Source organism: Prionailurus bengalensis, chromosome C2 (genome assembly GCF_016509475.1).
Source record: "Prionailurus bengalensis isolate Pbe53 chromosome C2, Fcat_Pben_1.1_paternal_pri, whole genome shotgun sequence".
NCBI lineage: Eukaryota > Metazoa > Chordata > Mammalia > Carnivora > Felidae > Prionailurus > Prionailurus bengalensis.
This window is the reverse complement of record NC_057350.1, coordinates 5,629,720-5,657,662: the sequence shown is the minus strand read 5'-3', so window position 1 is coordinate 5,657,662 and position 27,943 is coordinate 5,629,720. Positions and strand designations below refer to the sequence as shown.

Genomic DNA, 27,943 nt, shown 5'->3' with positions numbered 1-27,943 from the left:
TTTTTACCTTCCAGGTGACTCTGATGCTCTGAGATGAGATGGGCTCCAAGTGGACTTCCTGAGGTGGGCCGTCAGGAGCTGTGAAGAACAAAGCCCACAGGCCCGTTAGAGCCGAGTTCCAGAGCCAACTGAAGTCCACACAACATGCAGGCCCAGAAGACGCCCCCCCCCCGCCCCCCGCCCCCCGCCACACCCCCCGGAAGCACAGAGAAACGTGTTTGCAGCTTCAGGGAGCAAATCAATTTGGCGGAGTCAACTGGGTCCTAAATTTACCCCGTGTTTACCCAGTCCCAGGAACAACGAACCTTGGGGACCCGTCCTTCTGTCACCTCCTCACCACGCCTTTGACGACGTGATTAATAAACCCTAAGTCTGAGCGAGTTCACAGGTAAAACAGGAAGTTGAAAAACAGTATTTCTTTTTTTTTTTTTTTTAATTTTTTTTTTCAACGTTTATTTATTTTTGGGACAGAGAGAGACAGAGCATGAACGGGGGAGGGGCAGAGAGAGGGAGACACAGAATCGGAAACAGGCTCCAGGCTCTGAGCCATCAGCCCAGAGCCCGACTCGGGGCTCGAACTCAGGGACCGCGAGATCGTGACCTGGCTGAAGTCGGACGCTTAACCGACTGCGCCACCCAGGCGCCCCAACAGTATTTCTTTTATAAACCTCTGCGGTGGCTGTTGGAGCGCCCTCTCTTTCCCTTGGAAGCTCGTGTTTAGTGACATGGTATTGGGGCCATGCAGGTTGTTCAGAGCTATTGGGGCAAAACAAAAAAATCAGGATTCGTCTGCCTTTGAGTCTCTTAGACGACTTTAGTTTTTCGCACTCTCTGATTAAAAAACTCTCGTTACCCAAAGTCTGTCGCCTTGGAAGGCAGAAGAAGCAAAGTTGAAGAGTCAAAGCGTGCAAGTCGCATCACCTTATTTTCAACGGTTGTAGAGATTCCGATTACGTTCCAGTTCCAGTCGGTCACTAGCATGAGCGACGTGCCGGCACTAAGCACACAGCGTAGAACTCAGAGGCGGAAAATATTTCTGTCCGCCGAGAGTTCACGTGTTATCAGAATGGCGAATGCGCGCTCTGGGAGAAACACCACCGTACGGCAGACCAGATACTCAAGTGTCTTCTGAGAAGTGGAAGCAACTGGTAACCCAGGACTCAGAGGAAGAGACTCCCCTCGGGTGCAAACGTGCTGTCAGAATGACAATTCTGTGATCCCTGCTGAGCTGCACAAGGGCCACATCTACGGACTTGGAGATGCCCCTCTGCGGCAGGGGAAGGAGCACGTGGCAGATAAGAAAGCAGAAACAGTGCGTGTGAACTGGTCTGAAGGGTTTGCAAGTCAATGGCAGGGCTAAGATAAAGGTCAGATTAGGGGAGAAGGGAGGTCAAGGGAAACCTGTTTCCCTTGATTCAGGAGAAGCGTGAGCCATACTCGGATGGAGTTGCCAAGCTGGTGGGTGTTTTGGTCTTTCTGCCTGAGTTCAAATTCTGGCTGTTATCACTTAGTAGCTGTGTGGTGCTTTGCAGGTGACTTAATTCTCTGTCTGTTTCCCTCGTTATTTAACAGGACAATAAAATGCATGTCCTAGGATTGCTATGAAAATCATGGACGCTGTAAATACAAGCAATAATAGTGATTGCCATTGAGTGTTTTGCATAAGGGGAAGTAAAGGGGGAAATTCACACAATGAAAAGGTACACTTGAAGGAACAACGTGTAAGCACAGACACAAGGGCTCTATCAGGAGCAGAGGTGGTAGGGGTCCCAGGGGGCATCGGAGCAACCACCTCCAGGTGGGAGGAGGGAAGAAAGAATGGGGATGCTTTCAGGGGACTTGCTGGGTGAGGGAAGCAGGCTCAAACCTGATTGCATTTTCCCAGCTAAATCATAAGAGGCAAGGTCAGGAAATCAGAATTGGAGCAGGAAGGAGGGCCGTGGGCTTTAGGAACACACAGGCTTGAGGAATGGCCTGCGGAAAAGCGTGCCCCATACAGCACAGAGGAGCAGGGACCCCCAGTTTGGCACATGAACATGACACGGGGAGAAGCTCACGTGTGGGCCTTCATGAGGCCACCGACAGGTGCAGACGGAGTGTGCAGGTGGGCTGGGGTGAGCAGCGCACTGGGCAGGAAGAAGCTGGCACCCAACTTCTACTGGAGGACGGACAACAGGACCCTATGACTCCATACAGGGGGGAGAAGCGGGGGTAGGGAGCTGACTCCAGAGGCCAGGGCTGGTGGGACCAGGAGAGAGTAAGAATGCCAAGAGGGGAAGACGATTTTCCAGAAAAAATGGTTCATCGCGCTTTAGAAATATGAACCTGGAGGGAATTGGAGATACTGGGTGTGTAATGAGCAGCTGGAAATGTTTACAAGGGCCGGGAGAGAGAGAGAGGAGGAGTTGAGTCTGCACTTGGCTTCCTTCCCCATGCCTCCTTCCGTCCTGCTCACGCCAGCCCTGAGATCTGCCCTGTGGGTCTCCTTTCTGTGCTTGGTCGGCCGCTGTCCCCACGGAGGCTCTCAGCCTCACCCGACAGCCTGCTCCAGCCCCTCATCTATGGCTGGTGCCAGTTTCAATTTTTTTTTTCCAATGTTTTTTTATTTATTTTTGGGACAGAGAGAGACAGAGCATGAACGGGGGAGGGGCAGAGAGAGAGGGAGACACAGATTCAGAAACAGGTTCCAGGCTCCGAGCCATCAGCCCAGAGCCTGAGGCGGGGCTCGAACTCCCAGACCGCGAGATCGTGACCTGGCTGAAGTCGGACGCTTAACCGACTGCGCCACCCAGGCGCCCCGAGTGTCTGATTCTTGATCTCAGCTTAGGTCATGATCTCAAGGGCCTGAGTTTAAGCCCCGCACTGGGCTCCATGCTGGGCATGGAACCTACTTAAGAAAAATAAAAAAATAAGGAAAAAAAAAATGTCCGAGGGGCAACTGCACAATTCTATCACACATTCACTTCTGATGGAGGTATTGGGCATGAGAGCAATGTTCTTTGCTGGGAGAAGGAGACAAAGACAGTGTTTAATAAAAATCAAATTAAACAAAGAACAGTTGACCCCTACATGGGAAAAAATGGAATTCATTTAATAACTATTTATCAAGTGAATAGTTTATTAATTTAACTTTTTAACTTAAGACTTATTATGTGCCAAACAGTATTCTAGGTGGCTGGGATGCAGCAATGAACCAAACAGGCAACTATTCCTGACCTTGTGGGAGGGACTAAAAATAGCTCATAAACAAAATAAATTGGTAGATTATATGCTATGTGGATGGCGAGTGATGCTATTTTTAAAAAATGAGAATGTTGAGGGAGGGAGGGGACCTAGTATGCTTGAGCAGGCAGTGGGTTAGACCAAACACCTGAGGAGGTGTGGGAGGTGGGGGAAGAACATTCCAAACCATTCTAGAATATTCTAGGTTAGCCAGTGAGTGACTATAGGGCATGGATGAGGGACAGCGAGGCAGCCCGTGATTTGTTTGGTTTAATTCTCAAAGTCTTTCAGTGGAAGCTGAAGAAAAACAACAGCCATGGGGGCAGATTGCTAAAGGCTCAGCCGCAGGGCGTGCCTGGTTCTTCCCTGTGGGCAGACGCTGTTCACTTGACCGTCTTCTGGAAGAACACGGTTGACGCCACACAGGGTCCTACTGTGCACTGACCTTCATGAATACTGTTACACGTGGATGCCTTTTATTCCTTAAGCCCTCATCATATCCTCTCCCTCTCAGTCCCCAGCTCAGCACAGAGAGGACACTCTTCCTCTGGATCACATCTTGCTTCTCTGGACTGTGATCAAGGCTGATGCCCAGGGCTGTTAACTTAGCACCAGATCCAATGGAAACCCAACGACTCCATGTGGTGACCCTTCCATCATCCTGACCTTCTCTCCTCTGGTGCGTCTGGAAAAAAATTCAGTGGTTTCTCCGCGAGCTCCTGCATATCTGAACTTCTGCATTCTATGGGCAGTTTCATAACGAAGACGGTGAAGGGATCAGCCACCCAACCTCGGGCACCGGCGCTGGTGACACATAGTGTTCGGAGCACAGCTGCTAATGGGGAAGCTGGTCTTGGGCGAGGGTCAGCTGTGGACGTGATGCGACGATCGGTGTTGAAGGAACTTGGTAAGACAGTGCGCCTCCGGTCCATTAGATCTAATCCCATTAACTCTTGCCTGTGTCCCTACTTCCTCTCTCTCCTTCTGCTCTCTGAGGGGCTAGAGGCTGCCGAGGGAAGTCAGGAAGACAGCTCTAGACAGTGAGACCCCTGATGCATGTCAAGCATATACCAGGGTGTCTGACAAACGCATCTGTGAGCCCTCACATGAAAACACACTTGGGATTGTGGCATTGGAACCGTGCTATTTTCTAATGTTGGGTAAGGACACTGTGTAGGTGGCAGTGACACCTTCTGCACTAAGCTTTGTGACGGAAGATACAGCAGGAGTCCAGAACCCACATTCCCACCACGGCCTAAATTAGGGATCTGTAAACTTTTAAAACAATTTTATTTATTAATACTTTTGAGAGAGAGAGCGCACAAGTGGGGGAAGGACAGAGAGAGAGGGAGACACAGAATTGGAAGCAGACTCCAGGCTCCAAGATGTCAGCACGGAGTCCGATGCAGGGCTTGAACTCATGAACCGTGAGATCATGACCTGAGCTGAAGTTAGGCACTTAGCCAACTGAGCCCCCAGGTGCCCCTGGGATCTATAAACTTTTTATGTAAGGGGACAAGTAGTAAATATTTAGGCTTTGCAGGCCACAGGAGGTCTCTGTGACATATTCTTCTTTTTAAGATGAAAAACCTATTCTTAGCTTGAGGGTTGTAAGTGGGATTTGGCTCATGGGCTGTAATTTGCTGAAACGTTACATGAAAGAAGGGTGGGGCGATGATGAACTCAGGGGAGCATATGGTCAGCCTCAAGGTAACCTCTGTACCCTTGGCCCCAGCTGATTCTTGACAAGCAGGCACTCAAGAGGAACTGTTACTAGATTTTGATCTGACTTTTCCAGATTTTAAAAACTGACACCTAAATTGAAAGATTGGCACGCTAATAGGCAGACCCAAGCCGAACACACACTTGGGCCTGCTGTGCTGTGGGCTGCAGTCTGTGACTGGGAACAAGGCCCAGCCCATCAGGACAGGGTCAGGAATCTCAGGCTGCTGGCTCTGGTGATTCCCGTGTCTTAGCGGTGCTCGGACACGTGTGGCTTCCTCTTCCTCCACCTTCCACCCCTTCCCTTTTGCCTCTCTCTACTTTTCTTATTTTATTTTTTTTAATCTTTACTTATTTTTGAGAGAGAGAGAGAGAGAGAGAGCGAGTGCGAGAGGAACAGAGACAGAAGCAGACACAGAATCTGAAGCAGGTTCCAGGCTCTGAGCGTCAGCACAGAGCCCGACGCGGGGCTCGAACTCACAAACCGTGAGATCATGACCTGAGTGAAGACGCTTGACCGACTGAGCCACCCAGGTGCCCCTCTCCTTTTCTCTCCTCATGAGGCCCTTCAAAGCTTCAGTGCAAATATATCCTCATCGCACACACAGGGGGTTCACCGTTATACCCACTCTAACACAATCCTGTGAGGCATCTTCATGAATATTCCTCCCACATCAGGATTCCATGAAACGTATGGAATTCCATGAAAGGCTGGCCTTGTGCCAGCCACACAAGAAGAATGAGACCTGAGCAGCGTGTAGCCCCTGATGATGAGGGGGGTCACGGCATCATCCGGGACACTGAGCTCCATGGAGAAATGATGATATGCCTCAAAGGCAATTGCCAGAAGGATTCCTACGTGTGCTGGGGAGGAGCCCTGATGTCATCCAGGGAGACGGGAACTTGGTTGCCCTTCCAGACAGAGGACTCAGCACACATGCAGAGAATGGCGGGTGGGGGGCAGGAAAGGGCCAGAGGAAGCCGAGTGTACCTTCCAAGTACAGGGGGTGTGGGGAGACCCGGACCTAACTAACCACCTCCCCGACTCATGTCCCCACCCAGGTGGGTACCGACCGATGTCCCCCGGTACCTCAGACTTGGGCAATGCCTCACCACAAAAATGAGTGGGTCTACAGATTCCGGAAGTTTCCATCTGAGGATTCTTACTGCCTGAGAGGCGGCCTCTTTTTTTTTGAGGGGAAAGTGGCCACGAAAGATGGTCATCTGGAGAGGACAGTAACTCCTAGAAGATGAGCCTTTGGGTATCCCTGCTGGGAAGCCGCAGCAACCTGCGGCCACCGCAGGCAATTCTGACGAGGGCATCTTTGGTCAGGACGGTTGCCTTTCTTCCTACGTGAGTTCGCGTGTGAGAAAACCGCTTTGTTTCTTCCTTTATTTTTTAAATGTTTTTTTAATCTATTTTTGAGAGAGAGAGAGAGCATGCAGACAGGGGTGGGGCAGAGAGAGAGGGGGACAGAGGATCTGAAGCAGCTCTGTGCGGACGGCAGCGAGCCTGATGTGGAGCTCCAGCTCGCGAACCGCGAGATCGTGACCTGAGCGGAAGTTGGACGCTCAACCGACTGAACCACCCAGGCTCCCTTGAGAAAATCTGCTTTTTAAAATTCCAGCCACAAAACCTATGCACCCAGACAAAGCCAAATTCTGTTTTGAAGCTTCACTCTGTTCTACCTACCCCTCTCCTTGCATCTTCCCTTCGCTCATCTGAATAGTAATGAATTCCTTCTGGCGGGAAGGAGCAGCCGACAGCAGCCAGCGTGCAGGTAAAATCCAAGAGGCCGCCCTGGAAGCCAAGGAGGTGGCTTCTGCATCTGAGCGTCTGCAGAGATGCTGGGAATCTGTACTGCAGGCCGGTGACCGGAGCGGCTGTTCGCCTGACCGCCCAGCCCGGAGGGACGCGCTGCCATGGCAACGGCCGGCTGCAGCAGAGGCCACGCAGAGCCAGAGAAAAGCAGCAGGATTCATAACGGCGATCAGGAAGGCAGCCCCAAAATGCACCAGGGGAAAATACAGTTTTCTTGAGACGGCTGTCGAGACGGGGCAGCGTTAGGAAGGAAGGAGAAGTTTGCACAGTGCGTCAAAGATTACATTTTGGGGACAGTGTGTCTTCCCTAAATATACAACGTGATGACATTCCAGGAAGTTAGTGGGTTGTTGAAATATTTAAATAAAATTCTATTTCTGCAGGAGCGTGTTGATGCGCATTTCTCACTTGTTTGAGACCTACAGAGTGCTTTCACAGCCTGCCTTTTTCCCCCCAATGACCCACACAGTTGGGGTCAGGAGGAGAAAGCCATCATTACATCTGTTTTGCAGATGAGCAATCACACCGAGTTTCTAAGTAATAGAAATGGCTCAGTCCCGGACACTCAAGCATAAAGCTATCCTATTGCCTGCCCTTAAAAACGGTTTTCAAGAACTGATGTGTTCCTGGGTTGAGAAAAAGTGCTCATCTCTAGTTCGGGAAGAGCTGTCCATTCCAACCCATATTGACAGAAGACGGTATTGACGTAATCAGAAGAATACATGTTTGCATTTTTTTTTTGAGCCAGCAACCTTACTTCCTGGAATTTCACCTAAAAAAATAGCCTTAAATGTCAAAAGATATACCAGAAAGGATGTTCATCACAGTGGTGTTTGTAGTAATAAGAAATGGAAAATTTCTTATTACTACTAATAAGATCTATCTTATTATCTAATAAGATCTATATAAGATCGAATAAGATACGATTTGTTAAGTAGATGGTGGAAGGTATCACTAGGAATCGCAGATGAGTACTTAAGGGTATACAAGATTGATGTCCTTCCAGAAGGCCGCTAATGAGGGCCAAAGAGAAGTGCGTGGAAGGAAGAAAGTCAAGAACAGCCCTAATTCCCCCGGTGAAAGCTGAAACAGATCTCCCGTGGACTCTCACTCATTTGGGGATGATCCTCTTACCCCTGGTGATGAAGAAGGGATCTGAGACTACGTTTCCAACTTTATGGCAGTGGTGGGTAGTAGCTGATTATCTCCGATTTCAGGCAGAGGAAGAAAAGCTAGGTTTGGGGCTGGACACTCTTCCTCCCAAGAGATGAGCCCGGCCTTGATTCCTTATTTTTCCTTCCCCCTGTCCTGCCAGGAGGTGGGTTGACAGTCAGCTTTCTCAGTCCTCTACAAACTGGTTAATTCACCCCCCGGTAGCCATGCATGTGGGGGAGCGTGCACACGTGTGTGTGTGTGTGTGTGTGTGTGTGTGTGTGTGTGAGATGACTGATTTACGAGGTGGTATCGCCATGTTCACTAGTAGCTCTAGGTGGTGGGATTATGGAAGCGGTTTTACCTTCTACAAAATGCTGATCTCTAGCCTCTTAATTTCCTTTTTAAAAGTTTTTTTTGACATTTATTTATTATTAAGAGACAGAGAGAGACAGGGCATGAGCAGGGGAAGGGGCAGAGAGAGGGGGAGACACAGAATCGGAGGCAGGCTCCAGGCTCTGAGCCGGCAGCACAGAGCCCGACGTGGGGCTCGAACCCACGAATCTCGAGACGATGACCTGAGCCGAAGTCGGCCGCTTAACCGCCTGAGCCACCCAAGAGCCCCTCGCCTCTTAATTTTCCACACTGACTATGAAATTCTTTGTAATAGGAAAAAGAACAGTAAAGTGTGCTATAGAAATATTGACATTTCTAGCCAACAAAATATCTCCTACCACTGTCCCCCCAACTCCTCACGCACAGAGTTTTCTTGCCATTTTCTACTGAAGCCATCCTCTCACACCTGGGCTGCGTAGGGCCTTGGGCAAGACGTACACTCAAGGCTCTCCTGTCAGCCTGGACTCCACGCATCCAAACCAAGGAAGTGTAAACATGGCAGCTTTTACAATTGTACAAGTCAACTGTAAACAATCGTAAAAGTGGTCGTGCAGCTCTTTAAATATCACCAGATCGTTAGTCTTCCAGGTTTGCCTTCTAACTCTTGGATACGAGAACCCTGAACGAAGCCTTATTTGAAGAGCAGCGCCTTCAAAGCAGGAGGCAAGGTACTGCCCGCGTCTCTAACAGGGCCTGGCGCCACGGAGGGAACCCTTCAAAGGCCAGACACAGGCAACGGCCTGATTCCTTGTTAGCTGCCTGAGCCCTGAGGGCCGGCTGGGGGGGGCTCTGGGGTGTGGGCCTCGCCCGGTCACACGCACCTGCCTCGTCCGCGGTGATGGAGAGCTCGTTGCTGGGCTCGCTCTTGCCAATCCGGTTCTTGGCATACATGCGGATGCTGTAGGTGGAGGAAGGGTGGATATCAATGATGGTGGCCGAGTTCAGCTGAGGGGAAACATCTTTGGTTCTCTGAGCGGAATCCCAGGAGTCTTTTGGGTTTTGTTTTTCAAAAAAGAAGAGATAGAGACGTGAGTTTTTTTTCTCTGCCTCTGACAGTCCACAAGCAGGAATTAAACACACACACACACACACACACACACACACACACACACACACAGAAAGGAAGGAGGAAGGGAAGAAAGAAAAGTGAACAACTCTAAGTGAATTCTCAAAGCAATGCTCCCAGCGTGTTCCAGCGGGCTGGCCACCAGAGGGGGACATCAGACTCTCGTTACCCACGCTGACGGGGACAAGGGCCGTGGGTGGCTGAGGCCGGGAGGACCTCTGAGGCAACCCCACCCGTGTCCCGGTGGCTATGAAGGAGGACAGTACACGCGGTAAAAGCACATGTCAGTGAGGCGGTAAACAGCCGTAGCAAGGCACTCATATTGTACAGAACAGCAAAGGGGATTACGGTTCAGGCACTGCCCCCACCCCCCCCCCCCAATCCCTGGTTCTAAAAGGCATTTGAAGAGCAGAAAGACCTCTAGCCATATCAGATCCTTCCTTCTCCAGAAGCAGAGGGGTGAATGTGAAATACCTCCATAAACACGAATCTCAGTCTCCAGCGTCAACGTTTACTTTCAAAGAATTTATTGTAGGGATTCTTTTTCAACCACAGTAATATTAACAAGAACCCATGCCCCATGTGAAGAGGGAGCATTGGAGAGGTGACAGTTTGTACCTGCTGATATGTAGGCTTCAACCAATAAGGAGCAAACGATTCTTATTTCAGAAAACATTTGGGCGGTTGTTAAGGGCGGGGGGTGAGGGATCAAGAGATGGGATCAGTTGTGGGAGAAAAAAGACAGAAGGTGGAAGACAGAGATGACGCTTATGTACTCCCACAGCCCCCGGGGTCCCCTAGGGTGACGTTCGCTTGCAGGAACCTCACTGAGATTCTGCATTCCCTGCTGGATTCTGAGCTCCATGACAGCAGAGACCATGCTCGCCGTGTTCAATGCCGTGTCCCCAGTGTTTGCACAGTGCCTGATGCACAGCAGACAAGCCACGATTAAATGCATATTTAACAGATAGGTACATAAATGGCACACACACAGACCTCCGAGCCCCGGGTTCGTTTCCCCCTTCCACGTTAATGATGAGCACGGACGTTTAGAGGGCTGGTCTGCCTAAAGGTAGCCGTGAATGTTAAGAGGTCTTCTGGACCTTGTACCAAAATAGGTTTCTTCAAGGTGGCCTTGGAATGCTGTATCTTATCAGAGAACACAGCACAATGAATATCCATTGCACCTAAAAGGAAAACTGTCACTTGAGTCAAGAAGACTGAAGATAGAAGAACTCGGACGTAGAAGACGATGGTACAAAAATTCCAATGGTGGAAGGGAAGAGTGGGTTTCAACAGAGGATCCGGAAGTGAGGGGATTAAGTGCCAGTGGCCTGACACGTAGACACGAGCCTTGTCCTGCAAGGAGAAAGCCAAGCCTTCTGGAGAAGACGTCTGGAACAAGAGAGGAACGCCCAGGCACTAGAAGGTGCAGAGAAAGTAGCTAACCAGCCCTGGGAGGAAGCAGATACTTGTGGTGTTGATGGCTCTGCCCAGGGCCACGTGGAGGTTTCTGGAATTGCCAGGACGTGTCTGGGAGGTGGCCGAGAGCCCGAAGAGGCATAGTGACACCCACTGACCACCTCCTCCTCCTGCCAATCAATTCATGAGTAGTCCGTGGGGTCGTGGCCAAGGCCGGGGGTCATGGGCTGGAAGCAGAAGGTGTTTTTAGCTTCTTTCTTACAGTTCTTACTCTTTCGCAGAAAAAAGGATGATGTCAACGATCATGATTATTAGAATAAGGCTCAAAACAACACAGGGTGGATTTTGAGCTGAAGGTCAAGAAGATGAGAAAGAATGTTTTATCCCGGAAGATTTGAAAGTAACCGAGTGGAGAAGGAGAAGAAAGCGTAGTTCAATCCGCCAGACACCCTCTGGCAAATGATACAGCATCAAAGGAGGAATAAAAACAAGGGGGTGACTACCCAGGAGAAAAGAGTCAGGACAGGGCTTGGAAATGCGGCTTCTGATCTCAGACGCCGACGTGCGGACAGGCAGGACGTGGATTATTAGCAGAGTGTGCTGGAGAACGTAACCCTGGGCGTTACAAACAACCACAGAGCGATCCTGGCACTTGGGAGGATGGAAATGCACACTGAAATGCAAATACAACTAGGAAGGGTGTACCACGGACAAAATACAGAAACTTAGGGGCACGTCACGAACAGAAATGCAGGCTGGGGAATCTGAGAGGCCTGGGATGCAGGCATGAATGGAGAGTACTGACTGGTTAAGGGCACGGACGGGAAGAGGCAAGGAATGAAATTGTCAGGGGAATTTATCACGGGTCTCCCTGCCCAGTGGAGGAAGGGGACGGTGCTGTCCGGATGCAGAGAACGAATGCAGTGTAAGGAGGGTTTATAAGTCACGATGGAAGATCGTTCACGAGGGACCATTTACCAAGGTGTGGGCTGGGCTACAGGAGCTTGCAGAGGTTGCTCACACTCCCAGCATCTAGCAAGAGTGTGGAGCTGCTCCCTCTGCGTCGGGGGGGCCAAGGGATGGGACAGCGTGGTCGGACTCCAGACAGGGCTGGGACCTCAGAAGAAGAGCCCAATAGAAGCTGCATACACAGAACGCAGCGGCTGCCAGGATCCTTGTCTGATCATTCTCTGTGCCTGGCACTGGGTGAAGCCAAGGAGAGGTCAGAGGGAAGAAAGTCTGTGTTGTAGTCTTGGAGGTCAGCCTCCCCGAGAAGGGCAGATGATGGGTTTGTGCGGCGGGTCAAGGCGGCAGCCAGAGAACAACCAGCGGCACAGGGAACTCGTGTTTGTGGAGTAGGACCTGGTCACCCAGCACTGTGCAGGGCAATTTACAAACGTGACTCCTGCAGTCCTCGAATGTGTGGGCACAGTGGAAACACCCTGGAGCTTTCTGACAATGGCACTTTCAGACCTACTGAATCAGAATCACCGGGTAATGGTGCCCAGGAACCTGTACTTTTAAAAAGCCTCTCTCTGGGGCGCCTGGGTGGTTAATTCTGTTAAGCATCCGACTCCGGCTCAGGTCACAATCTTGTGGACTGTGAGTTCGAGCCCCGCGTCGGGCTCTGTGCTGACAGCCTGCTTCGGATTCTGTGTCTCCTTCTCTCTCTGCCCCTCCCCTGCTTGCGCTCTGACTCTCTCTCTCTCTCTCTCTCTCTCTCTCTCTCTCTCTCTCTCAAAAATAAACATTAAGAAAAATTAAAATAAATGAAAATAAAAAGCCTCTCTCTGGGTCATTCTGATGCATGGCTAGAGTTTGGAGTCATTTATTTGGCTGAATTGTTACAACATCCTGGTGAGGTAAGGATTTTTATTTTCATCATGAAGGTCCAGAAACTCAGGCCATTGACACGGCCGCTCTGAGCTGGGGCTGGGCTTTAACCTCACCTGTGTTACCTTGAAGCTCCAGGTCATTTTCCTGTAGCATATCACCTCCACATATTCTCTGCAGAACACCTAATGAGATTGGGTTTCAATTTTCCAGACACGTGCTGAACATCTCTCATGTTCAGATGCAGGCTTTCTGACAAGTGTGTGACGTGGCTGACTGACGAGGAGTTTGGCCAAGTGCAAGAGAGGGGACTCTGGCCAAGAATGAATGTAGTGCCTATGGACATGTAGAAAAAGGGTCTGGAGGGCTGTGCACGATGGTTTAGACAGGGCATGTCAGAAGCGTTCTTGGAAACAGTGGGCAGGGTTCCCTGACCTGCCCCAGAGAGATGGAGAAGTTCACAGTCATATTCCTGCCTCTGAAACTCCAAGCAATCCCTGTGGGAAAGGACTGAGGGAGCCCACAGGGACCAGGGTGCTTGTACGGGATTAGGGATGCTCGCTGGGGAGCCCCACTTGGGGGTCCAACACCCTAAGTCAGGGGTCAGCAGATCACCAAGGACAAACGTAAGAAGGGTGAACTTGATCTAAAGAAGTGTTCGTTGTTAGAGGCCAAAGACCAGGAGGCATGACGGTGACCAGAAGGGCTTTTCTGTACACAAAATGACACTAAATGCTTAAAAATTTAGAGGCAGCTCAGAGAAGGGCCAGTTCCACTGCATCAGTTAATAGAAGGGAGACGTAGCACATAGGGAAAGCCTCTTTTGCTCTGTCTGCTCCATGGAGGAGAATGTTCTTGGGGTGAGAGGGAGAAGGGAGGCTGGAGAAAGAAGAAAGTTCTGGACGATGGCACCTGCCTGCATAAGAGAGTTTGTGCTTCCTGGGGGCTGGGTGGTTCCATTCTGGGACAAGAGAGCATGCCAAGGCACTGAGGCCCACTGGGCAATCTGTGGGGCACGGTGGAGGAGGAGATGGGTGCCAGAAGAGGGGACGTGGGCACGAGGCAGCCTACCTTCCAAAGAGGGGAAGGAAGTGAGCTGCTGAGCTGGTGGCACACACAGAGCGAGATGCTGGAATTGTTTGGCGAAGGGCTTCTTTGTGTCCATCCGGAGGAGAAGTGGTGATTAGGAACCAAGTAACGTGGAAGACAAAGCAGCCAGTGGAACTGGTTGGACTACATGAAGAGAACTCGATGACACTGGCATGGCCAGACTGAGATGGTCGGGAGGGTGTCGCAGGAGACACCAGTAAGGGGACTTGGGATATTTTCTTTTCCCTGCTAAACAGAAAACCAAGAGAGTCATCTGTCTTCAAATCCTGGAAGGGATAGCCTTTGACCAAAGGTTTCAGGGGTGGGAAGGGGGCCACCGGCCTCAGGAAGGTCTGTGTTGGTGCAAGAAATGTGAGAATTCTGACAGTCGTGGCTGGGTCAAGGCAGAATGGTGCTTCCTTGGGGCTAGTGAGTTCCCACTGCTGGGACTGTCCAAGCACAGATGGAATGACGGCTTGCAGGGACCCGCTCTGTTAAGAACACAAAGTACAGCCATACGTAAATTAACAAAGAGTAGAGGAAAGTGCCTTTTGGGTGTGATTTCAGTGCTTAAAACAGAATGAGAATCAACACGCTAACAAATGTTTACTACAAGTGTCATTTGTATGATGCTCGCTGTGGGGGATGCAGGCTCGTAGCACAGGGCTGCAGGGGGATTGCAGGGGTCCCCCAGGGGGTCAAGAGAGCCCTCAGAGGGACAACTTCCCAGCAGGGGAGACGGATCTTAAATATCTTCCCAGTAGAGGATCCAGGTACTAAAGAAGCAGTCAGAAGCCGACCAAATGTTCCAAGGCGTTTAGGATGCTCTATGAGTAGACAAAGGAGCACACTACAAAATGGGTGGTCAGGGAAGGCTTCCTGGAGGAAGTGACATTTAAGCTGTGATTTGAAGGACCAGTTTTCTATGTACGCAGGCTTAAATTAACTATCTTAAATTATGGTTGTCCCTTTCATACACCCAAAATCTAATGAGGAGGCAACAAATACGAGAAAATCCCAGACCAACGTGCTTTTTTACAGCAGTGGATACAGTTACTGCCAGCTGCCAACGCAGATCTTCTGTCCAGGCCTTTCGCACTGAAAGAGGTGGACGGTCTGGAGGGCCCTCCTGGAAATCTGAGGTCATGGAGTCCGGGTTCCTCCCCAGTGACTCTCCTGGGACGCATTCTATCTCAAACTGGGTTCACCGCGCTCCAGGGCTGCGTGAACATCTCAGCCACCCACCAGGCTGGTCCTGTGTGTGGCTGAAAGAGAGTATGACGGATGGATGGAAACTGACTGCAGCCACATCACAGAGAAGGAGCTCTCCTACCTGCGTGATGTAGAGCCCGATCAGTTTGTAATTTGGGAATGCCGTGGAGAGGATTCTTAGATTTGGGTCGCAGGTAAATTAAGTGCCACCAGTATTCACTGAGTGCTCCCAACATGACGGGCACCATGCTAGATGTTGGGACCTAGGGGCACACGATCCCAGAGTTCCTGCCTTCCGGGAACTTATGGGGAGCGCTGGGGGGCGCACTGAGGACTCTTAAATGGGGGACACCGACGGTTTGGGAGGCATTCGATTCATAAGCACTGGGTGCACGCTTGAGTAAGAGCGAAAGCTGCTATTTAATAGAGGTTTGCCATCTGCCAGACGCAGGGGCAAGTGTTTTAAAGCCGCTCCCATCTTTAAAGAGTATTCACCAAATACGCATTGGGCGCCCACAGCATGCTGGGTGCTGCGCTAGGTGTTGGGGAAACGGGTTGGGGGAAACTCAATCTGGTGGCACGGGGACTTCCAGCCCAGTGAACATGGCACACCCACCACCAAGTCAACTTGCAATGGCCCTCATCCCACGGAAGGTGGCATTTGTGGTAGCAGGGCTTAGAACTTCTCGGTGGGCAAAATGCAACCCACGACCGCGTCATACAAGTGTCGGTCCTCCCTAAGGTCATTAACAAATCTGATGCAATCCCAGTAGCAATGCCAAAAATATTTTTATGGAGCTAGACAGGTTGATGCGATGGCTCCGTGTGTAGAAAGCTAATAAGACACTGAAAGGAAAAGTCGTAAGGGTGAACCAGGGCCACCAGAAGTTGAACCACAAAGCCTGCGTGACTACCGCAGTCTAGTGCCGAGGCAGAGATGGACAAAACGGTGGCATTGACTAGAAAGTCCAGAAAGAGACACAGGTGCACGTGGAAAGCCAGGAGGCGATAAAAGTGACATCTGAAACCACTGGGGAGAGGTGGGCTTTTTAGTAAATCATGTTAGGGCAGGAGGATTCCCATCTGGGAAAAGGTCAAAGTAGAGACAAATCTCCCAGCATACCCAGGAATCAACTCCAAATGGATTAGAGATCTCAATTTTAAAGAGCAAGAGAAAGAAACCATACACGTAGGAAGCAGGGGGGGATCGTTTTATAGCCCGGCTGTAGAGAACAGCTTTTCTAACTTGACTCGACATCCAGATGCGATAAAAGGAAATGTTGATAAACGTGGGAACAGAAAACACAAACAAACTGCCCACCACAGCCCAGCCAGGAAAGAAAGGAGATGATGCTCTAGGAGCACGCGAGCGGGAGGCCAGAAATGCGTCCTTGCAGAGGTGACGTGAGGAGTGGGGTCTAAGGGAGCAGGTGGGGGTAAGCATGGGAACCGTGTGGTCCAGGGAAGGGGGGCGGTTCTCCAGCCGGAGGATGGCTTGTGACCTTTGAAGGACTCATCACAGGGAGAGGTTGTGGTGTCCCATGTCACAGAGGGGAATGCTGAGGGCAGGGGACGAGTGAAGGCACACGGCCAGGTAGAGACAGGGCCAGCGGCGGAGCCAGGACTGGTTGTGCAACCACTGGACCATCACCGGCACCTGGACATCGGCACCGAGGCACTGACCCTGCTGTCCTGGGAGCCCGCCTGGGGACCCACGCCAAGAGCACAGAAGCCCGGGGTCCCGCAGTCAGTGCTCGGCCAGAGGCTGGCGGGGCCATCCCTCCCCCACCCAGGACTCTGTGGACTGTCCCCATGATGTGTGCGTGCGTTTCTCTGGAGAGCTCACTATTACCATCAGTTTCGGGGCCACTCTCTGCTAGGCACATGCTGGCTTCACTAAGGAGTGTTTCCTTTCCTTCAAGACGGGCAGGGCGGACCTTGGGATCCCTGGGCTCCTTCCTGACCTAGGTCTTTAGAACAAAGGCAGGGCCTCCTTGCTTCCCTTTGGCCCTGGAAACCCATTTCTCCCAGTTCCTGAAAGAGCCCTGTTTGGGCCAGCACCGTCTCCAGCCTGCTCGCCGTCACTGTGCCCCCGCCTCCAGCCTGCGCTGGCTGTCCTGTCCGCTGATGACAGTGCCCCAGGCAGCCATGGAGGGCCTCTCCCGAAGCCCCCCCGGGCCCCGTGCACGCATGGCTCACTGCCAGGTCTCTGTTGGGACTCTGGGTCACAAGCTGCTCTAGCGTGCGTTTCCCAACCCAGCTGCGCACTGCAAGTCTCAAGTGCTGTTTCTAAAACCCCCGTTCTTGGGGGTTCTTAGCGTTCACGCATTGCTTTGGGGACACTCCACCCTCGGCTGTCCTTTCCAGCTCCTGCCACCCTCTCGTCCTGCCCCTTGCTCACTCTTCCTGAAGCATTCCTCACTCGTGACCTGCCTCCAGCTGCCCCGAGCTTTGGTTGTCACCAGGGTCTCAGCTCAAAAGATACTATGCAGGTCACGGACAGTGTCACCTAAAGTCTGGTGGCCGGAAAGGAAACAATAAGGCTATGCGTGGTCTGCGAGGAACTTGTTAACCCTACGCATGCTGGCGAGGCTCTGATTCCTCTTATGAGAGGCAGGAAAACTTCCCGCCAGAGGCCACAGTGAGGTAGGTGTTCTCCCCTCGGCCTGATGGATCGTAAAGTTCCAAGTGACCCTGGCGTTCGTGATCCCTTTAAGGGGATAAACGGACACACCTGTCACGGTCCTGACACTGGGTCTGTTTTACTCGTGGCCCCTCTGCCGACCTGGCCGAACGCGGGCCTGTCCCTGTGGTCCTTCCAGGACGTCCCCTGCGGGGTCAGTGCCCGTCTCCGCCGGGAGCAGCTCTCCTGCCTCTGCACAGACTCGGCCCACGGACTCCAAGCACAGCTGGAGCCCAGGCTCTGGACGGAGTCCCCGTAGCGAGCAGCCACAGGGAAAATGGCACGTGAGGACAGCAAGGGGGGGCAGGAAAGAGGACATCAGTGGCCAGTGGCCAGGTGCTGTCCGTAGCTGCCCCCTTGCCGGCTGGTGGCAAGAACGCCAGGGTGGCGGGCAGGGAGCAAGCCGGGGGCCCGGAGAGAAAGGAGGGGGCCCTGAGGCAGAGATGGGCCCCTGCACACAGACCGCACCCCAGAAAGGAAATGTGGAGTCCTTTGTGCGAGAAGAGAGACAAACCGGTAAAAGAAGCCCCCTCGGGGTTTCCGTGGAGTCCAGGTTTATTCTTACAGGTGATCATGAATAACAAAGGAGAGCAGTAACAGGGCCTTTTGAAGTGGAAGTAAAGCTGGAGGGAATAAAGAGCTTACCTGATTTATTTTTGCACTCAATATCGTAGCCCGTGATGGGGCTGTTGCCGTCAAACCCCATGGTCCACCTGAGGGTGATTGTGCGAGCTTTCACGTCTTTGATCTCAATTTCGGGAGGGTCTGGGGGCTCTGCGCAATCGACAGGAAAACCCGGGCTTAGTTCAAACATGGCTCAGACAGAGGACGCGGGTGGAAATGCTGAGTACGGCTCCCGAAAAGCCCCGCCAGCCTTTGACAGCAGCTGAAACTTTGACCTGGAAGCATTTTTTTTTTTTTCCTATTCGCATAGCAGGGACGAGAAATTCCACTTTCCCCCAAACGCCAATGTTTACAGCAGGGCTCTGTAAGCAGGCTTTTATCGCGGGGCTGGGCCACCAAACGAGGATGTCACTCTTCTGGTTTGGAATCTCGAGCTCAAAAGAATGTCTGGGCTTCAAATGTTAAACTTCCCTTGTCATTTGCACCGTTTGGCGTAAGGATTCCTAAAGGTGGGCTAACCAGGTACACTGTTACACGTGGTGCACTCCGTGGGCCCGCAGGGTCACCTGACCCAATTCCTTTAAGGACTTTGCTCCCTGTGTTTTGGGGGCTGCACCTTGACATCATCATGGGCATTGCAAGAAACTGTTTTAACACCAGCTGTGTGCATGTTCAACATTTTCTGGGAATCAGGAGCTGTTATGTAGCAAGCTGAGCCCACACAGGGGTCTGAGCCTGGGCATACACTTAGGGATGGGGGGGGCATGGGACAAGCTGAGGGCAAAATACAGGCTGGCACACCGCCCCCCGCCCCAGTGGAATATGTGTGATATTCCTCAGACAGTCCTGGCGGCCCAAGAATAAAGGAAAGGGGTTGAAGTGCGTGCCATGGCGATGTGGGGAAACTAAGGCAAATGAAAAATTAAGTTCCCTACTGCCTGCAGCCCATTGACAAGTCCTGGAGACCAGCAGAGTGCCTTCCCTCTAGGAACTCAGCTGCCTCAAGGATGACACTTTGCTGGGGACAAAAGGGAATCTTGCCTTAACATTGTCCCAACCTCAAGGACCCTGTAAGTCTGCTTCCTTTATCTCAACTCCCCCAAGACATACGCTGGTGACCCTACTCCAAGCTTCTGGCCCCTGATATAGATCTGAAGGGGCTCGTGACGGAGGTTTTATTAAATGGTAATAAATGGTGTTTCCTTAGCAACAGCTAGCCCCTCAAGGTCCTGGAAACCTTGCTTCCAAAATACCTTAGAGACTTACTCTATCCTGGACCCCCTCCCAACCTGAGGGTAGAGAACGAGCTACCCCTCACGACCCCAGTGCAGCTCTTCCTGTCCGTGGGTTCTGTCCCCGTGCTTTAATAAAATCACCTTTTTGCACCAAAGACACCTTCAAGGATTCTTTCTTGGCCATCAGCTCCAGACCACCCCACCACCATCCCCACACCCCCTCACTTACTGTCCTAAAAGCCATGTTTTCCCCCAATTTGGTCTCCTTCCTACCTTGCACTGTGAGCTGAATTATTCCACGGTCCTCCCCATAAGAATTGATAGCATGACAGGAGAAGAAGCCAGAATCTTCTCTAACAGTTGGCAAAATCTATGTGTAAAGCAGAAAGAAATCCATCTTATCCAGTAGTAGGGAGCCAGAGCAACTAAAAGGACTTTTGATGATAAAAATCTCTCCATTCCTACCCTTCCGGTCCCCAGCACACCCGCACACACACCCCCGAGAGCAAATTATTTCAGTGCAATTGTAACGGTGTAGATGGATAGGTTCGACGTACGTTATCAGTGTCAGCTGGTGCTCGTTAAATTGGATGTGTAATTTATGTAGGATGCCATGGTCAGGTTGATGTATATTCCATATATATATATATACATTTTTTTTTTCTCATGGTGTGTGCTTAGAGTATCCAGAGTACCTAAAGAAGCAGATCTATAAATCCTGCAGTAAATGCTTGGTCCTACAGGACCGTCATTAGAGTTCTCTCTAGAAGGACTCCAGGATTGGACCTGTGAGTGAATCAATATCAGTGTTTCAAACACAGGGCTTTTTTTTTTCTCTGTGTGGGCTATAGCATCATTCACCCCACCCCCCGCCACTAAAAACACCACTCAGTTAACTACCACTAGTACTAAAAAAAAAAAATCTAAGAGACTACAATACTTTTTTTCTAGTTTTTGCGATCCTATGTGAAAGACAGAAGCTTTTCTGTTGGATTTGTCCAAGAAAAGCAAACCGCTTTTCCTTAGAAAGCCCATCCAATTTGTTTCTTTTTACAGCATGTTAAAACATGTGCACAGCGTAAGATGCCATTTTTCTGGGATTAATTATCATTAAGAGACTCGATTCCTACCTTTTTTTTTTTTTTTTTTTGGTTTTTACTACCGTTGGGTTCCCTGCCATGCTCATTATAATTTTATTCTTAATAACATTGAAAGTAAAGCGCTGTTTTTGCGGGCTGCTCAGGAATCTTGCTTAAGAAGCGGGGAAGAAATGGCAGTCCCGGAAGATTATCTGCTGTTCATCACCCGCACGCCCCCGCTTAGGTGAAAGGACAGGATTATTCTGCCGACAAAGTTAGATGCTGATCCGCTGTGTTTGCTGCGTTTTACCTGCAGCGTTGAGATCACTTCCTCTCCCACCTCCTTGGTGGACACAAGGTAACGGGCCATCTCGGGGTTAATGATACGGTCCTCCTTCTCCCAGCGGACGATGATGGGCTTCTCGCCATGGGCTGCACAGCTCATTTCCTTCTTTTGACCCTGAGTGGCTAGGGTCGTATTTGGATAGGACGTTATCATCGCAGGAACTGAAAATCCAAGAAGGACACGACTTATTTGGCAAAGCAGGATTCTTGACTTCCCACCTCAACACTCGGCTGAATCTGGCTTAAAGGGGTGTTTCCTTGAGGGGCGTCTGGGGGGGCTCAGTCGGTTAAGTGTCCAACTCTCGGTTTTGGCTCAGCTCACGATCTCACGGTTTTGTCAGTTCAAGGCCTGCATCAGGCTCTGCACTGACAGTGTGGAGCCTCCTCGGGATTTTCTCTCTCTCTCTCTCTCTCTCTGCCCCTCCCCACCCACATTGTGCTTTCTTTCTCTCAAAATAAATAAATAAACATTTTTAAATAAGAGGTATTTCTTTGAAATAAAATGTATTCAAGAAACCGCTGAGCACGAATCATGAACAGAAAAGGGGCAAGGTGGCAGAAAAGTGAAACCTGACGAAATGAGCCCTAAGCTCATTCATTCAGAAGTTGCCATGGGATTTCATATTCAGGGGGCGCTGCTCTCTTCCCGGCCCACCGAGGGCACACGCCGGTCACGGAATATAGCCTGTGTCCCCGAGGACACATAGGAAAACAACTTTACTTGCTGAATAGATGGGAGAGGGGGCTTCTAGTAGCAAATGACAGTTTCTAACTCTGATTTTCAACTGTGGAACTCTGAAACCTTATCGAGCAACTGAGGCTGGGGCCCTGATCGCTGCTGACCCATCCTCGGAGTGACTTCTAGATATACCCACCGTTGTTACAAACTGTCACCGTCACCTGGAGACCCCAGACCCACCCTTCTCCCGTAACATATGGCAGGCCATCTCATCCCCAGCGCACCAAGAAACCAGAAACCTCTCTTTGTGCAACTTCTCAAGTTCCCTGTCTCCCACCTCAAAATTCATCTAAAGACCTCCATTCTTGGCCATGTGCTGGGTGATGTAGGACTCTGCTCCCACTCCACACACCACTTAGAGATGCAGGGCGGCACAAAACAAGCATCCTTTTAAATGCGCACGCAGCTTCTAAGAAAGTGAGAGAAATCCCAGGAGCCTGAAGCAGAAGTGGCTGTTGAAAGGCCAGAGGTATTATGATGTTGGAGGCAGGGAGTTGAAAGTGGGACCTTCAAACCAGACTGCTCAAAGGGCCCCACCTTCAGAGCGAGGACCTCCAACAAGGACAACCAGACCCACACGGGGGGAAGGGAAAAGCAAACAGCCTTGGCTTGTGTTATGGATGAAGAGAAAAAAAAAAGCCTCCCCTGAAAACCCACAGCTGGTCTGCCTCTATGTGGGTTTGGGGTTAAATTCATGCTAAAGGGGCAATACGCTGGTGTTCCTACTTGGGCCGTGGGCCCGAAGATCCTAGCGAAAGAAACACAAACACACCCCAGTGGGAGGCACACTCCATCCATGCCCATTGGATCTCTCCTGGCCCGTGCTGGGTCCCGTCTTCCCCACAGCGTACCAGAGTGGGTTGAGACATACCACAACGAGTAAGAAACCTACCGGCTCCGTAGCCTGGACGCCCGCAGGAGAACCCACACTTTGAAGTTTCTCTACAGTCAGCAGGTGTGTGGCAGAGATTAGGAGGCGTGGAGTGGACAGACTAACTGAAGGGAAGAAACACCGTGGGCCCCGCATTTTATCCTCGCTGGTGGTGAGATCCCCCTTCCAGTACAACTGAGGGGAAGCCAGACTGGCGCATGGGCCCCAGCCTTCAGTCCCGATCACTCACTTCCTCTAGCCGCTTCAAGAAAAAAATTTAATCTTTACCAACAGCTTTTTTGAGGTCTTATTTACATGCCATAATATTCACCTAAGTGCACAGGGTTTGTCCATTGTAGTAGTTTTCTAGGAGAGCTGAAACAAATCACCACGAGCTGGGTGGCTTCCAACAACAGAAATCTGTTCTCTCACAGTTCTGGAGGCCAGTCCAAAATCAAGGTGAAGGCAGGGCCATGCTCCCTCCGAACTTCTAGGGAAGAATCATTCCCTGCCTCTTCTAGCTTCCGCTGGCCCCCACGATCCTTGGCTTGTGGCCACAACTCTCCCATCTCTGCCCACACTCACGTCATGTTCTTCCTTAAGGGTTTCCCCGGGTCTTCATGTGGATTTCTTATAAGGATACCAGTCATTGGATTTAGGACCCACCCTCACGCAGTATGACTTCATCTTAACTAATTATATCTGCAAAGACCTTATTTCCACACAAATTCACATTCTGAGGTTCATGTAGGCATGAATTTTTTTTGGGGGGGCTCATACACATATATTTGTATTATCCAACACACACACACACACACACACACACACACACACACACACTATTACAACCCAACAGAAGTACATACAGTTGTATAGTTACCACCACATCAAATTTGGTTTTATTTTTTTTAAAGGAAAATCATTTTAGTAAGTTTATTTTTGAGAGAGACAGGGAGAGAGAGAGAGAGAGAGAGAGAGCAGAGGATGGCAGAGAGAGAGGGAGAAGAGAATCCCAAGCTGACAGCACAGAGCCTGATGTGGGGCTCTATCTCATGAACTACGAGATCGTGACCTGAGCCCAAATCAAGAGTCAGATGCTTAGCTGACTGAGCAACCCAGGCGTCCCAACCATATTAATGTTTAGAACATTTACATTATCCCAAAAGGATTCCCCTGTCCATTTATAGTCCTTTCCTACTCCCCATCCCAGGCAAACAGTAACCAATATTCTGTCCTTCTAGATTTGCCTTTTCTGGACATTTCCTACAAATGGGATCCCATAGTAGGTATTCTTTTGTGTCTAATTTTTGCCTTTTTTCCCCCACTGAGAATGTTTTCCAGGTTAAGCCATAGTGTAGCATGTATCAGCGTTTTCTCTTTTTTTTAAAAATTTTTTTATATATTTAAAAAAATATTTATTTATCTTTGAGAGAGAGAGATAGAGTGTGAGACAGGGAGGGGGAGAGAGAGAGGGAGACACAGAATCCAAAGCAAGCTCCAGGCTCTAAGCTGTCAGCACAGAGCTTGATGTGGGGCTCAAACCCACGAACCGTGAGATTGTGACCTGAGCCGAAGTCAGACGCTTAACCAACTGAGTCACCCAGGCACCCTTATCAGAGCTGCTTCTTTTTTGTTGCTGAATAATACTGCATTGCACGGGATTAACACATTTCGTTTATTCATTCACAGTTGACACACATTGGGATTGTTTCCACTTTTGGGATATTACGAATAATGCTGCTACCAAGATTTGCATGAAGGTTCTCGCTTAGACCTATGGGTTCACTTTTCCCAGGTAGATCTCTACTAGAGAAACCGCTGTGTCACACGGAAATTCTACGTTTCACGTTCTGACAAACTGCCACATTGTCATCCCAAGTGGCTTCACCATTTTTACAATCTCTGTGTCAGAAGACGGAGCACAGAAGAGGAAATGGGGGGAATGTTTCCCTTGAACCATAAAAGCAGGGTAAAGCCATAGGTGAGCTCCAGCTTGACGCTCACCGGCTGTAGAAAGCCCAGCGCCAACCCAGTGCTGCCACCGCAGAGGTGAGGGTGGTGAGGAAGGTTCCAGGAGAGGCTGACCCATGCCATCTGGGAGAATGAGGCAAACACAGGGGATGGAGCCCCTCCTTCTCTGAGATCAGGGCCTGTGAGCAGCATGAGAAGGCTCCACTGAAATGTGATCCTGGGACAACAGATGGGGACCTTCTCAACATATTCCAATTCCTCACCCCACCGAGGGGAAGGGACTAAAGCCCTGGGAGTTCACCAGCCCCATTCGCTGGTCCAGATAGTCACCAACTGAGGGGCCCTACCCAGACAGAGGGCTGAATGTGCACACCAGTTGGAGGGGCCAAAGGGAGACACGGTGTCCCTCTCCAAGGGCATCCTCCAAGCGGGAGGCCCTAGGGGGAGCAGGCAGTCGGGTGGACCACTCCCTCTTATTTGATACTCCTGCCTGCAACTTCGCACCGTCCTTTGTCAAGGCTTTGAAGGCTACAGAAAACCTCTGCGCAGGACAGGAGGCATGGAACTTGGACATCTGGTGTGTAGAAGGGCAGCTGAAAGGGAAAACTCCCACCCTGACCAAGGGGGAAGTGGACAAGGGCACTGAATATTTGCGGCCGGGCAGTGCGGGGGACACCCGCTTCCTTGCATGGAGCGTTGTGTGTGATCCCACCCTGCCCAGTGCACTGTGATGCAAGCTCATTATGGTGCAGGGGACCACTTTCTGGAACACAGTTATGGAGGGAGGCCAGACCAGCCTGTGAGGCTCTTCCCATATGTCTCCTTATCACTTTCCCTTTAAGCACAGAGTGAGGATTTCGTTTAGAGTGGCATCGTTTCAGAAAACCCCAACCACAGGAAATATATTTATGGGGAAGAGGAAGCAATCGTAAATTGTGTCTAAGAACGCCCAAATAGCCCTAAAATATCTACAAAATGCAAACATGTTAGCAGTAGGAGAAACTGGATGCTCTTTCCAAGTCTCTTCGTGTTCATGGGCAGGACAGATGAGTATAGTTCAATTACTTTCCTGCCTACAGCGGATTAACACCCTCCCCGGAGACAGCAGCTGGCTATTCCCCGGGTAGAACCAGAAAGAAAGGCGGAACTGCCCAAGAGCTGACATGAGAGATGATGGCAGAATGACACAAATCCCAAGATCATGGTGACCAGGCCCACGTGGGGCTCGCAAACACGATGTCTCTCTTCCCTGCACCCTGTGCTCAACATGCCCCCATACCAAGAAGACCATTATCCCATCATCATGGGTTTCCAAATGATAACCCTTGACCATTGAGAAAATGTTCACTGGCCTGGTGTGGTTTGATTAATGAGAGATAGGACTATTTTAAGTATTCGAGAAGATTCCTTTCCAAAATGGTTAATAAAAACATTTTAAGCGTCCAAGAGGGTAGGAGAAATAAGTTGTGTAGACATTTTATTCATGAAAAGGCGTGGGATGAACTCAACATCTCTCTATAAGCATCCCTTGATGTCTTCCCTTGAAAATAGGCCAGGAAGGAAGGTGGTAGCAACCACTTTCCCCCAAGAGATTTGGTGAAAGAATCAGGGGCACCTGTTGAATACTGGAGGTGTCAGTAGAACATCGACCCTTGGCAAATGTCCTCAGCGGTGGGGTGCTGGCTACGTAGGATGTATTCAGGCATGCTCATTAATGCATTAAGTCAGGGTCTTTGCCACTGTGAAAAATTCCTTTCTGTGATCATGGTAAAGTCCATATTTGTGTATGTTATCAAGTTACTTAGATATGTGAAATGCAGTTGAGTTTTTAATTTAAAAAAATGTTCTAAGGAGCCAAATTATTTGAGAATCTCCCAAGAGGCTTTCTTTTGCTCCAACAACCACACGATCTTTTAAAGACAGGAATTGGGGGGCGCCTGGGTGGCTCAGTCGGTTAAGTGTCCGACTTCGGCTCAGGTCACGATCTCACGGTCCGTGAGTTCGACCCCTGCGTCGGGCTCTGGGTTGATGGCTCAGAGCCTGGAGCCTGCTTCCGATTCTGTGTCTCCCTCTCTCTCTGCCCCTCCCCCGTTCATAGACTCTCTGTCCCCGTTCTGTCTCTCTCTGTCTCAAAAATAAATAAACGTTAAAAAATGCTAAAAACGTAAAAACGTAAAAAAACGTTAAAAAAATTAAAAAAAATAAAGACAGGAATTGGTTGTCTATCGTAAGACTCACTGGATAAAACTGAGGGCAAAAAATGTGGATAGAAATAGGAAAAATGATTCAAATATCCGAGATCAAGACAGTCTCTGTTATGTCTAACCCATAATTGTCAACTTGTTGCTAAAAAAGACACATAGATGACAACATATTTGCTCTCACTTGGGATGTATGTTGATGTGTGGATTTATCTGGGGGTTAAAGCAAAGGGTCACTTGGCGGCTTTGCATCCACTAGGTCTGTGACAACCATCGTGGACCTCACTGTAACAGATGTTGAACAATGGGGGCGACTGGGGTGAGGGAGTGAGCCAAGGTGTACTGGTGGGGACGTGTGTAATGTTGATTGGTGGCTTCTGCATTTTAAATCCAACGCCAGGTGGAGACCTCGGCAGCAACGGCCAGGGCTGCAGGGATTTGGGGCCCTGGATGTGCTTGTTTGGCATCTCAAGCAGACACCAGTGGATTTGTATAGAACCATAGAGGGTGGGACTTAGGAGTTAATGAGTCAGTGCCTGTCCGCTCTTATAGATGCTACACCATCAGGCTCGGTTTATTGTTTTGTGGATTGTCTGGATTTAAAAAAGGGATGGAGAAAAAGTTAATGGCAAAGATTAAATGTCTGAAGCTATTACATTTTACATAGTGCCAAGTATTGTGAAACCATCCTTCCAGGATGCAAGGTTCAGCAAAGAAGTCTGATGCATCTGATTCAGCAAACAGTTCCCTCGCACCATTGACAAATGAATGACATTCCCCAATATGTCTTCCTGTTTTACTTCCATCTTCCTTGTTACTACAAATAAAAGCACCAAGAAACCTTTGCCTTGGAGCAACACTGTTCAATAGGAACAGCCATGTGGTAGCTACAGACACAAGAGTTCACAGAAAGGCAGCCAAAGTATTTTATGAGAAGGAGTTGGCTCAATGGAATTGATGAGGCTGATATGGCCTATTTTATTATTATTTGTACATTTTTTTTGGAGATCTGGTGGTTAAATGTTTCCTAGTGTACTGTTGGATGTATGCAGAAAAATTTGCAGACCAGAAAAAATAATACCAGCTGTCAAAATGGGCAGGTGGCTGCTGGGGGAAATTCTTCCGTGTGGGGGGACCTTGTATGAAAGCAACACTTCTAACCCCTCCCCCGAATGGAGGGGCAATGACTAACCTGACTTGAGGGTTGGGGAGGAACTGACAAGTGTGACCCAGTTCCTTCCAGATATCTGTTGGCAGAG

The 27,943-nt window shown here is 50.1% G+C and overlaps 1 protein-coding gene across 1 annotated transcript in view; it reads right to left on the bottom strand.

Moving 5' to 3' along the window:
- DSCAM (DS cell adhesion molecule) overlaps positions 1 to 27,943 on the bottom strand; it is a gene marked incomplete at its 5' end in the record, with an annotated part of 763,637 nt that overhangs the window by 117,761 nt on the left and 617,933 nt on the right. Inside the window, 5 exons of the mRNA XM_043595968.1 lie at positions 8 to 78; positions 9,136 to 9,303; positions 18,265 to 18,393; positions 19,752 to 19,848; positions 20,868 to 21,064. Coding sequence (XP_043451903.1) covers positions 8 to 78; positions 9,136 to 9,303; positions 18,265 to 18,393; positions 19,752 to 19,848; positions 20,868 to 21,064 — 662 coding nt within the window. The remainder of the gene's footprint in view (positions 1 to 7; positions 79 to 9,135; positions 9,304 to 18,264; positions 18,394 to 19,751; positions 19,849 to 20,867; positions 21,065 to 27,943) is intronic.